Here is a 13,895-nt window from a genome sequence, read left to right as displayed (position 1 = left end):
TGGTGTAAAATTTCTTTTCCTGCATAATATATTTGTCCAGAGTTCTTGTTTCTGCCTTTGGGGCGAGACGTAGCCCAGTGGTAAAGCGCTCACTTGATGCACGGTCCGTTTGGGATTGATCCCCGTCATGGGCCCATTGGGCTATTTCTCGCTCCAGTCAGTGCTCCACAACTGGTGTAACAAAGGCCATGGTATGTGCTATCCTGTGTATGGGATGGTGCATATAAACGATCCCTTGCTGCTAATCGAAAAGAGTAGCCCATGAAATGGCGACAGCAGGTTTCCTCCCTCAATATCTGTGTGGTCCTTAATCATATGTCCGACGCCATATAACCATAAATAAAATGTGTTGAGTGCGTCGTTAAATAAAACATGTCCTTCCTTTTTGTTTCTTTGTGACAGTGGAATATCCCCAAACAGGTGAACAGATTGCTATATATTCCTCAAGTGATATGGAAAATAATTTTAAAAATTTAAATATAAAAGGGGTGGAGAATATTATAATGGCGTTGCCCCTGCCAGTGTACATGTACAATGTATGTGTGTTGGTCTCTGTCCAATTTCAGTTTAAATTGCCTTTAAAGTCACATACCCTAGATTGAACCCATAGAAACAAGACACTAAATTTGGTTAATCTACAAATCTGTAACATATCTGAATAAAGGTGCAATGGAGTGAAATAAGAGTGTGATGTTGAAATGGGGAAATTCTTTTTAAAAATAGATTAGAGCTTACCTCCACAGTGTTACTCAGTGGCGTAGGAAGGTGCCAAAAAGGAAGGGGGGGGGGGGAGGGGGGCACACTTTTATATTTACACACTTTTATAAAGCAAATATAAAGCAAAATATCTGAAAAGTGGGGGGCACATGCCCCCCGTGCCCCCTTGCTTCCTACGCCAGTGTTACTTCTTGGACGCACTTGTGTTGTTAGAATTATGAAAAAATTAATTTTGTAGCATTACAAACACCAGGTTGACCATAAACACTTCGGATGTATGGAAATGAGTATTCTAAATGATGAGATGTAAGTAATGTCAGCTTTAATAATGAAACATCTGCCATAGTGTTTAAAAACGAGGGTCTGTCACTTTAAAGATCTGGGTAGAAAGGAGAAAGTGTCTTTAACTGGAAACCTGATCTAATAGTGTTACAAAGTATTTAGCCGAGAAAGCGTCTTAACGGGAAACCTGATCTAACAGTGTTACAAAGTATTTAGCCGAGAAAGCGTCTTAACGGGAAACCTGATCTAACAGTGTTACAAAGTATTTAGCCGAGAAAGCGTCTTAACGGGAAACCTGATCTAACAGTGTTACAAAGTATTTAGCCGAGAAAGCGTCTTAACGGGAAACCTGATCTAATAGTGTTACAAAGTATTTAGCCGAGAAAGCGTCAACGGGAAACCTGATCTAACAGTGTTACAAAGTATTTAGCCGAGAAAGCGTCTTAACGGGAAACCTGATCTAATAGTGTTACAAAGTATTTAGCCGAGAAAGCGTCTTAACGGGAAACCTGATCTAACAGTGTTACAAAGTATTTAGCCGAGAAAGCGTCTTAACTGGAAACCTAATGTAATAGCGTTACAAAGTATTTAGCCAATATTCGAGTCTCATGATTGTCAAAAAGATTTATACTATAGGTAACTCTGTTCATTTTGTATAATGCATTGCAACCACCTACGGGGCGGGACGTAGCCCAGTGGTAAATCGCTCGCTTGATGCGCAGTCGGTATGGTATCGATACCCGTCTGTGGTCCCATTGGGCAATTTCTGGTTCCAGACAGTGCACCATGACTGGTATATCAAAGGCAGTGGTAAGTGCTATCCTGTCTGTGGGTTGGTACATATAAAAGTCACCTTACTACTAATGGAAAAATATAGCAGGTTTCCTCTCTAAGACTGTATAGGTCAAAATTACCAAATGTTTGATATTTAATAGCCGATGATTAATAAATCAATGTGCTCTAGTGGTGTTGTTAAAGAAAACAGACTTTTACAACCACCTACATGTGTGTGTACATCACTGTACATGTATATGATGTCCTAAATGTTATCTATAAATAAAAAATTGGTTATAAATGCAAAACTAGAAATGCAAAACTAGACTTGCACTAAAGACAGGTGAAGGTACTCTCGTTTTTGTAAGTTTTAGAAAGAAATGTTTTATTTAATGACGCACTCAACACATTTTATTTACGGCTATATGGCGTCAGACATATGGTTAAAGACCACAGTGATATTGAGAGAGGAAACCCGCTGTCGCGACTTCATCAGCTGCTCATTTTTCGATTAGCACTAAGGGATCTTTTATATTCACCATCCCATAGACAGGGTAGAACATACCACAGTTTTTGATACACCAGTCGTGGTGCACTGGCTGAAATGAGAAATAGCCCACTGATGGGTATCAATCCTACACTGACCGCGCATCGAGCGAGCACCTTACCACTAGACTGCGTCCCGCACCCCTACCGGCCTCGGTGGTGTCGTGGCAGGCCATCGGTCTACAGGCTGGTAGGTACTGGGTTCGGATCTCAGTCGAGGAATGGGATTTTTAATCCAGATACCGACTCCAAAACCTGAGTGAGTGCTCCGCAAGGCTCAATGGGTAGGTGTAAACCACTTGCACTGACCAGTGATCCATAACTTGTTCAACAAAGGCCATGGTTTGTGCTATCCTGCCTGTGGGAAGTGCAAATAAAAGATCCCTTGCTGCTAATCTGAAAGAGGAGTCCATGTAGTGGCGACAGCGGGTTTCCTCTCAAAATCTGTGTGGTCCTTAACCATATGTCTGATGCCATATAACCGTAAATAAAATGTGTTGAGTGTGTCGTTAAATAAAACTTCTTTCTTTCTTTCGTCCGGCCCAAAATGTAATTTTTAGTTTTAAGTCTTCAGTATTTTTATTATTAAATGCAGTACAGGGACCATTTTATTCAGTATAGCATCGTGATTCTCTACGCAAGTTTCAGAGATTGTTACCAATTCTAAAACATTAAAGGGACATTCTTGAGTTTGCTGCATTGTAAGATGTTTCTGACTAAAAAAAAATATTTCTACGATTAAACTTACATATTAAATATATTTTCTTGCTTAGAAAATCAGTGTCTGTATATTCATTGTATTTCTCGTCTTCTTGATATTTGTAAGAAGCCCAAAATGGATTTGGTCTTCAAATAATTTCGTACGTACGAACAAAAATATTTTAGGAAATAAAATGGAATTTAACCTAGTACAAATATTAGAACAATCAGAAAAACATTTTATATACAGCCTCTAATATTGTATGCAGAAAAATATCTTTGATATGTAATTACAATCGTTAAAAAGTCTCTTTAATTGATAACATCTTAAAAATTGCAGCAAACTCGTGAATGTCCTTTTAAACAGTAGTTGCTAATCAATTTTCAATTGACTAGAAATATCGCTGATCAAGATTTTGAAAACAAAATGTTCCCTGCAATACATGACAACAGTCGAACTTGCAATCTATGGTTGGTTTTTAAGTTGATCATAATTACTCCATCTGAACACACCGACACATAATGGTCCATGCTATCACCCAGCAAGGCCCATGCTTATAAAACATTGTAGAATCTAGACTTATATTCTAATGATATCACACGCACATACCGTTTGTATGGTGTTGACGTGACGTTAAAATCTCATACTCTAATAGTAGACCTTCAAATTTCATGGAAATGATCATTTCCGGTACTGGGGTGGGACGTAGCCCAGTGGTACAGTGCTCGCTTGATGCACGGTCGGTCTAGGATCAATCCCCGTCGGTGGGCCGATTGGGCTATTTCTCGCTCCAGCCAGTGCACCACGACTGGTTAATCAAAGGACGTGGTATGTGCCATCCTGTCTATGGGATGGTGCATATAAAAGATCCCTTGCTGCTAATCGAAAATATCTATGTGGTCCTTAACCATATGTCTGACGCCATATATCCGTAATTAAAATGTGTTGAGTGCGTTGTTAAATAAAACATTTCTTTCTTTCTTTTTCCGGTACCGTGTCGGTAAAATCACGAAACAAAAATTTTGTTTCCCATGATTATTGTATGAGTACGACTAGTCAACGGAAATAATAGATATATATATGGATGTACATGTACATGTACATCCAGAAATACAGTGAAAGCAAAAACTGCTTGTAAAACTGATTAAAATAATAATAATAATAATAATAAAAGTGAGAACCTGTGAAGTAATTTATTTTCTTCCTTGCAGGATAACTGAGCTGGAAACTGCTCTGGTTGAAGAATGTGATTTTGGATCTCTGAGAAATATATGCAAAGGTCGACCAGTGCCAGACCATTTACGATCAGAGGTTTGGCAAGTAAGTGTTTCTTGGCAACTTAAATACTGTGTTACTTACCTTCTACATTTTATTTTTAATTTGCCCTAAGTTTGTGTTTGTATTCAGTTACGTTTCATACAAATCATACTGATCATCTAGAGTTCAAAGTAAAACTGTCCACTGAAATTAACACTACTACAATTAATTGCTTTATGATATTAGCTGCAGACACTACAGATGTTTAATTTAAAGTATTTTAAAAGATGTTGGAAATAAAATACTATACAGACCTTGGCATTTAAAGGGAGCTACTCTAGTGTGTGACTCTAGCTCCCTAAGACTAACTGGCCTCGGTGGCGTCGTGGTTAGGCCATCGGTCTACAGGCTGGTAGGTACTGGGTTCGGATCCCAGTCCAGGCATAGGATTTTTAATCCAGATACAGACTCCAAACCCTGAGTGAGTGCTCCGCAAGACTCAATGGGTAGGTGTAAACCACTTGCACCGACAAGTTCAACAAAGGCCATGGTTTGTGCTATCCTGCCTGTGGGAAGTGCAAATAAAAGATCCCTTGCTGCTAATCGGAAAGAGTAGCCCATGTAGTGGCGACAGCGGGTTTCCTCTCAAAACTCTGTATTGTCCTTAACCATATGTCTGACGCCATATAACCGTAAATAAAATGTGTTGAGTGCGTTGTTAAATAAAACATTTCTTTCTTTCTTTCCCTAAGACTAGTACAAGGAGAGTAATTTTTAGCTCCCTTTAGCATGTGAATTTGTTTTTTTCAAATTACTACAAAAGGATAACCGGTAAATATCGATGTTTAATATCGTAATATCTTCAAAGTTTGTTTTGTTTAACGACACCACTGGAGCACATCGATTAATTAGTCATCAGCTATTGGATGTCAAACATTTGGTAATTCTGACTCGTAGTCATCAGAGGAAACCCGCTACATGTTTTCTAACGCCACAAGGAATCTTTTATAGGCATTTTCCCACAGACAGGAAAACACATACCACAGCCTTTGTCCAGTTGTGGTGCACTGGTTAGAATGAGAAAAACCCAATCAGCTGAATGATTCACTGAGGTAGTTCGATCCTGCGACGCAAGCACCCCAAGCGAGCACTCAACCCACTGAGCTAAATCCCGCTCCCGTAATATCTTCAAGGGCTTCTTAAGAGGAAAACAATGAATCACTCCACTCAAATATCAGTTTTGTTCAGGCCACTCACCCGTCAGTGGACCCATTGAGCTATTCCTCATTCCAGCCAGTGCACCACGACTGGTATATCAAAAGATGTGGTATGTGCTAACCTGTCTGTGGGATGGTGCATATAAAAAATCCTTTGCTGTTAATGGAAATACGTTGTGGGTTTCCTCTCTAAGACTATATGTAAAAATTACCAAATGTTTGACATCCAATAGCCGATGATTAATAAATCAATGTGCTCTAGTGGTGTCATTAAACAAAACCAACACACTTTATATGTCAAAATTACCAAATGTTTGACATCCAATAGCTGATGATTAATAAATCAATGTGCTCTAGTGGTGTGATTAAACAACAACAAAATTTAACTATAGGGCCACTCATGTATGTGTAGTATTCTGTATTTGCTAGTTGCAGCAGTGAACTGTTGTTTGTTTCAGATATGCCTCAATGTACATGGCAAGGGAGATGCGCTGTCCTCGTTCAACGGCCTCTATGACATGGATGAACAAACTCAGCTGAGAGAAGACTGTTCCGCTCTAGTTGGTACGAAGTTAAAACTGGTAACAAGTTAACACTGATAACACGGATATCGATGAAATGAAAATTTTAATTCAACACATTTGTAAGAATGAATCTTGATTGGATCTCTATAAACATTTCAGGTCGTAAAATCACCGTTATACCGGTCGCAAATTTTCTGGCAGAAATACGTCCTAGCTTTTTGCTGAGTACAAAATGCACTCGTGTATAACGCGTCGCCAGTAAAACTAAATTTGCGACAGTAAAGCCACCGATATACATCCGCATATCGGAAAACACAGTAGGGTTATCCCCTAAATCTATTGTAGAATTCTAGTCTCGAAATTGGCACTAACGGCAGTTGCTGTTGTTGTAATATAGACCTCTGAAAATTGCGAAAGTGATCGTTTCATTCATATATTGCTCGCAAAAATCTAATTTGTGTAACCTCTTATTTGGAGCACCATTTACTTGGAACCGGCCTCGGTGGCGTCATGGTTAGGCCATCGGTCTACAGGCTGGTAGGTACTGGGTTCAGATCCCAGTCGAGGCATGGGATTTTTAATCCAGATACCGACTCCAAACCCTGAGTGAGTGCTCCGCAAGGCTCAATGGGTAGGTGTAAACCACTTGCACCGACCAGTGATCCATAACTGGTTCAACAAAGGCCATGGTTTGTGCTATCCTGCCTGTGGGAAGCACAAATAAAAGATCCCTTGCTGCTAATCGGAAAGAGTAGCCCATGTAGTGGCGACAGCGGGTTTCCTCTCTCAACATCTGTGTGGTCCTTAACCATATGTCTGACGCCATATAACCGTAAATAAAATGTGTTGAGTGCGTTGTTAAATAAAAACATTTCTTTCTTTCATTTACTTGAATATAACAGGATACGCAAAAAGGAAATGGGTTACCTGGATTTATTTCTGCGTAACCGATAAATGGGTCGCGCAGATGTTTAAATATCAGAGGCCTGTGATATAAATTGCTGTAAATCGGAGGCTTTACCGATTACAGTGTTTTTGCCACTAGAATGGATAAATTGTGTTTTTTAATTTTAATTTTAATTTTTGAAAAAGTTACTGTTTCTTATAATGCTGTCAGCAGGCTAAAAAAGATTGAGTACATGTAGGTGAGCGTTTTACTTATGGTGAAAACATTTCAAAATTACTGTAGGTAAGCCCAGGAATCTTATTGCCATGCTGCAAATTTAGCAAGATTCTGTGCTTCAACAAATCCCAGATTTTGGGTAAGAAGCATACATTTATAAAATGAAATCCCAAAGTATGTGTATTACATCATTTTTACAATTCCAATGGTATTGTTAAATAAATGTTTTTTTCCCAAATTCAATGCTTGGAATGAATAAACAGCTCTAACTCAAGGAGAATTTATATAGTGTCAAATATACTTAAACCCTGTATCGGTTATGCCAAAACAAAGGTTACCTATTCCTTTGTAGTAACCTGTTATGACCATGTAACCGATGTTCTAAAGAAATGTGTGAACAAAAAGTGGGTTACATGCATGTTAAACTAAAATATTGAAAGTGACGGGCAAATGAAGTGATCTTCCTCGCAGAAGCCTCTTTCCTTTATGGATGGGATCTACATGTAGGTCAGTCGATAGAGTGCTTGCCTGAGGTGCTGGCATACCAAAGGCTGTGGTATGTGGTGTCCTGTCTGCGATGGTGCACATAAAAGAACCCCTGGTACTAAAAGAAAAATGTGGCAGATTTCCTCTCTAAAACTTAACAAATGTTTGACACCCTATACACAATGATTAATAAATCAGTGTGCTTAAGTAGTGTCGTTAAAATAAACGTCAACTTTCCTTTATTGTTGGTTTATCCACTATACACTATGAACAGCTCACTGTTTTTAACGGAAGATAGTTTTGCTGATTTCAGATAAACTGGGCAACGATGAAGAAGACAAAGTTTCCATCGTCAGTGACCTCGAGTCGATAATCACGTTTTACTGCAAGTCCCGCAATGAGAAATATACCTCGTCCAGTGGCTGGCTCGATTTACTCCAGCCTCTCCTGGCTCTCAAGCTGTCGAGATCAGAACTCTATAACTGTTTCTATGCCCTCGTTAACAGATATATTCCCAGGTAACGTGATATATTCCCAGGTAAAATGATGTATTCCCAGGTAACGTGATGTATTCCCAGGTAACGTGATGTATTCCCAGGTAAAGTGATGTATTCCCAGGTAACATGATGTATTCCCAGGTAACGTGATGTATTCCCAGGTAACATGATATATTCCCAGGTAACGTGTATATTCCCAGGTAACGTGATATATTCCCAGGTAACGTGTATATTCCCAGGTAACGTGTATATTCCCAGGTAAAGTGATATATTCCCAGGTAATGTGATGTATTCCCAGGTAACGTGTATATTCCCAGGTAATGTGATGTATTCCCAGGTAACGTGATGTATTCCCAGGTAAAGTGATGTATTCCCAGGTTATGTGATATATTCCCTGGCTCTCAAGCTGTCGAGATCAGAACTCTATAACTGTTTCTATGCCCTCGTTAACAGATATATTCCCAGGTAACATGATATATTCCCAGGTAAAGTGATGTATTCCCAGGTAACGTGATGTATTCCCAGGTAACGTGATGTATTCCCAGGTAACGTGATGTATTCCCAGGTAATGTGATGTATTCCCAGGTAACGTGTATATTCCCAGGTAACGTGATGTATTCCCAGGTAACGTGATGTATTCCCAGGTAACGTGATATATTCCCAGGTAACGTGATATATTCCCAGGTAACATGATATATTCCCAGGTAAAGTGATATATTCCCAGGTAACGTGTATATTCCCAGGTAACGTGATGTATTCCCAGGTAATGTGATGTATTCCCAGGTAATGTGATGTATTCCCAGGTAACGTGTATATTCCCAGGTAACGTGATGTATTCCCAGGTAACGTGATGTATTCCCAGGTAAAGTGATGTATTTCCAGTTAATGTGATGTATTCCCAGGTAAAGTGATGTATTCCCAGGTTATGTGATATATTCCCTGGCTCTCAAGCTGTCGAGATCAGACCTCTATAACTGTTTCTATGCCCTAGTTAACAGATATATTCCCAGGTAACATGATATATTCCCAGGTAATGTGATATATTCCCTGGCTCTAAAGCTGTCGAGATCAGAACTCTATAACTGTTTCTATGCCCTCGTTAACAGATATATTCCCAGGTAACATGATATATTCCCAGGTAATGTGATATATTCCCTGGCTCTCAAGCTGTCGAGATCAGAACTCTATAACTGTTTCTATGCCCTTGTTAACAGATATATTCCCAGGTAACATGATATATTCCCAGGTAACGTGTATATTCCCAGGTAACGTGATGTATTCCCAGGTAATGTGATGTATTCCCAGGTAACGTGATGTATTCCCAGGTAACGTGTATATTCCCAGGTAAAGTGATATATTCCCAGGTAACGTGTATATTCCCAGGTAACATGATGTATTCCCAGGTAAAGTGATGTATTCCCAGGTAACGTGATGTATTCCCAGGTAAAGTGATGTATTCCTATGCCCTCGTTAACAGATATATTCCCAGGTAACATGATATATTCCCAGGTAAAGTGATATATTCCCAGGTAACGTGTTTACGATTAACACGCGTGTAACTACATACATTTACAATGCTTAAACACCTGTTTATGACTAACACGCGTGTAACTACATACATTTACAATGCTTAAACACCTGTTTATGACTAACACGCGTGTAACTACATACCTTTACAATTCTTAAACACCTGTTTATGACTAACACGCGTGTAACTACATACATTTACAATGCTTAAACACCTGTTTATGACTAACACGCGTGTAACTACATACATTTACAATGCTTAAACACCTGTTTATGACTAACACGCGTGTAACTACATACCTTTACAATTCTTAAACACCTGTTTATGACTAACACGCGTGTAACTACATACATTTACAATGCTTAAACACCTGTTTATGTCTTACACACGGGTAACTACATACTTAAACACCTGTTTATGTCTTACACGCGTGTAACTACATACATGTACATTTACAATGTTTAAACACCTGTTTATGTCTTACACGCGTGTAACTACATACGTTTACAATGCTTAAACACCTGTTTATGACTAACACGCGTGTAACTACATACATTTACAATGCTTAAACACCTGTTTATGACTAACACGCGTGTAACTACATACATTTACAATGCTTAAACACCTGTTTATGTCTTACATGCGTGTAACTACATACATTTACAGTGTTTAAACACCTATTTATGTCTTACACGCGTGTAACTACATACATGTACATTTACAGTGTTTAAACACCTGTTTATGTCTTACACGCGTGTAACTACATACATGTACATTTACAATGTTTAAAGACCTGTTTATGTCTTACACGCGTGTAACTACATACATGTACATTTACAATGTTTAAACACCTGCGTTTTAAGAAAAACAGGCTTCGTAAATTCGGCCCAAAGAGTTTAAAGAGACAGACCAGGGCTCACCCTATACATTGCCATATTAGCCAATTGCTAATTTTTACACAAAATGGTTAAAAACAAATTAGACTTCAGCTAATAAAATAGTCCTTAAATTAACCACATTTTAATGATGTTCATGGAAATACTCTACGATTCTGAAAATTGGCTACTGGGAAAATGCTTGCTTGATGCGTGGTCGGTCTAGGATCGATCCCCATCGGTGGGCCTATTGGGCTATTTCTAGCTCTAGCCAGTGCACCACAACTGGTATAGCAAAGGCCGTGGTATGTACTACCCTGTCTGTGGGATGGTGCATATAAAAGATTCCTTGCTGCTAATCGGAAAGAGTAGCCCATGAAGTGGTGACAGCAGGTTTCCTCTCTCAATATCTGTGTGGTCCTTAACCATATTTCTGACGCCACATAACCATAAATAAAACTGTTGAGTGCATCGTTAAATAAAACATTTCCTATTGTACAGGGATGGGAATTCTCCTCGGATCAGCTGTTTTCCTCTCATGAAACATTGCGTTTCCTTACATTTTAATCGTCCTTTCCTCCAAAATGTGTCAGATGGCACAGATTTTAACCTAGGATTTCAAAAATTTCAGGGACCCCTCTAGATTTCCTCTTTTTCACAGTGCTCCAATTCCCACGGCTGATTGTAACTTTATACAAATGTATTTACAGGTTTGTAGATTAACCAAACATCGTGTCCATCTTCATGTGTTGAAACTAGGTTCTGTGACTTTAAACCTGTCGTGAAATTCAGTTTTAAGTCACATTTGGCGAACAATATATTTCATGACCTAATTTGCCAAAATATGCATTTGGCAAAATGGCGAAGAATATACTTTGTGACTGTTTCATCAAAAAGTTAATTTAAAAATTGTATGTTACTTGTAGATGTACTGCCATTTTTTATTTTTGCTGTTTAGCTAATTGAAACTTGAATTTGGCTACCGATTTTAAAACCGACAATGAAATATTTTTTACCTTTTGTGTTCTCTAGAGATTGTGTGAAGAACGGGAAACCATTCCATTTGTTTCGTCTTCTGTTGCAATACCATGACCCAGAACTCTGCTCGTTCCTCGACACGAAAAGAATAACTGCAGACATGTTTGCTCAACCGTGGGTAAGAACTAGTTGTGTTAATATTGTCAGTGATTAAAGATAAAGCACTTACTACAGATAGTTATTATTTGGGCCTTCTGCTGGTGTAGCTACACAGTACTTTTATTTATATTACAATTATGATGTATGCACATGTCAAGCTTTTATGTAAACATTGTTTACAGCACTTGTGCTTGTTTCACTGGTTTGCTATCAACTATTCAGTAAGGAGCCTGCGAGGTCTATTGAATCAAGTGTTGATCAATGTTGGGTGTTTACCAGATTTGTGATATTCCTTGGAAAAACTAGCAACTTCGACCATATTCGTCAATCGTTATCGGCCAAGGTATCCTTGATGATTTTCAGCCTACATTTATTGTATATATATATTTATATATATTTATATATTGTATGATACAATTTTAATAAAATGGGAGTCTAAAATAAAGTTCTTAAAATTGAGATAAACTGCTCAAGCCTGCGTGATCACTATGAACACTGATCATGTTTTACTATGCACAGTTAATAAATTACGCACGCACAGTTTTAGTTATCGGATAATTAAAATACTAACAATTTCTTGTCAATGGACAGCAACGTAAATTAACTGATTTGACATTTTTATCCCATTCTATTGTCTTTGACCGCTGTGTAAAATTCTTTGCAAGTCTTTGAAAATGCAGGGAGTAAAGAAGTTGATTCATAAATGTTTCAATTCCGGCACATGTTTGTTATTAAATTCGGGGATAGCTCTGGTACTCGCCAAATTCACCAGTTGCGAATTTTAAACACAACTGGCAAATTTTATTTGAATTTGGCGAAAGAATTTGATGTAATGATTGATATTTTCTTGAAAATGATGGTGGGTTTCTGCACTTTTTAGAGTTTAATGGATAAATTTGGCGAAAATTTCTACACACCCAGAACTAGCCCTGATATTATTATTTTCTTTTTGTCTGTTATTGAATTATGGCTGTATAACCATAAATAAGGAAACATAATAATTAGTTGAATAGAATCATAAAGAAACATGTTTTTTGTTTTTATTCCCGTGGGAGTAAAGATGTTGATTTATGAATGTTTCAGTTCCGGAGCATGTTTGCGGCGTCGTGTGATCTGAAGATAATTCTCAAGATGTGGGACGTGTGTTTACAGCATGCCGACCCCTTCCTGAGTTTCTTCCTCGCTCTCGTTATTCTAGTCAATGCCAGGTAGGATCACCCCTTCAGAACATAATTGACCAGTCCACATCCATAAGATGGGACACAGTATTATGAAAATAAAGGGGTGCCAGATTGGTTCACATCTTAAAGATGTGATAGAGTAGTGTCAAGCCACAAACTGAACAGTTCAGGCCCTTTTAAGGGCAACCTAGGGCGACATTTCAGCACCAATAGGTCCAACTAACGAGTTACTCTCTGCCTACTAAATCTCCAAACCTATACTACCTTTCCATTTAGGTAGACCGTTCAAAATTTAATAATAATGTTGATTTTATATAGGGTGTATACTACCAAATCAAATCCCATAGAAGACAATTGTAACATATGTGGCTAAAACTCCTACCTGCAACGTATCAACCGACATAAACGCCACGGATATAAATACTACCACCCCTTACACTTAAAGTGAATCAGAAAAAAATGGGGGTCAAGCTGCTCGTTTCTGAGATAACGGGTAGTGTCTATGACTACCCTAGTTTCGCACAAAATTCGAGTACTTTTTTTTACAGGTACCCCATACATGTTTCAAGCACAAGGCTACTTGACACATTGGTACTAGATGAAATAAAATTGCAATTTTTTTTTACCCAGATGAAATTATTATTTTTTACAACCAACACACTCACATTTATAACCAATCACAGGACTTGTTGTGTTCACTTCTCTATCAAAAGTCGGGTGCTCCTCGAACTTTGACCCAGCCGGAAGTTATTTGGTTGAGTACTACCTATACGTAGCTCCCTACCTTTCCATTTAGGTCGACCGTTCAAAATTGCACCTAAATTCCTTGAACAAAAATGCGCACCCATTCTCTTTGGCTTAATCCTACGGGACATTCCAAATCCCATAGCACCATACCACCCTCCGCCTGTTAAAGGCACCTACCCTAGTTGTGAGAGATGGTAGTATTTATATCCGTGGCATTTATGTCGACTGATACGCTGCAGGTAGGAGTTTTAGCCACATATGTTACTATTGTCGTCTATGGGATTTGATTTGGTAGTATACACCC

The 13,895-nt window shown here is 38.5% G+C and overlaps 1 protein-coding gene across 1 annotated transcript in view; it reads left to right on the top strand.

The window, feature by feature from the left end:
• LOC121385836 (TBC1 domain family member 23-like) overlaps positions 1-13,895 on the top strand; it is a 51,254-nt gene that overhangs the window by 8,000 nt on the left and 29,359 nt on the right. The window contains exons 2-6 of the mRNA XM_041516625.1: positions 4,231-4,339; positions 5,952-6,057; positions 7,940-8,144; positions 11,559-11,682; positions 12,747-12,871. Of these exons, the coding sequence (XP_041372559.1) occupies positions 4,231-4,339; positions 5,952-6,057; positions 7,940-8,144; positions 11,559-11,682; positions 12,747-12,871 (669 nt within the window). The remainder of the gene's footprint in view (positions 1-4,230; positions 4,340-5,951; positions 6,058-7,939; positions 8,145-11,558; positions 11,683-12,746; positions 12,872-13,895) is intronic.

The sequence above is a fragment of the Gigantopelta aegis genome, chromosome 12 (assembly GCF_016097555.1).
Source record: "Gigantopelta aegis isolate Gae_Host chromosome 12, Gae_host_genome, whole genome shotgun sequence".
Taxonomy (NCBI): Eukaryota; Metazoa; Mollusca; class Gastropoda; order Neomphalida; family Peltospiridae; genus Gigantopelta; species Gigantopelta aegis.
The sequence above is the reverse complement of the archived record's forward strand: the minus strand, read 5'-3'. Positions and strand labels throughout refer to the sequence as shown.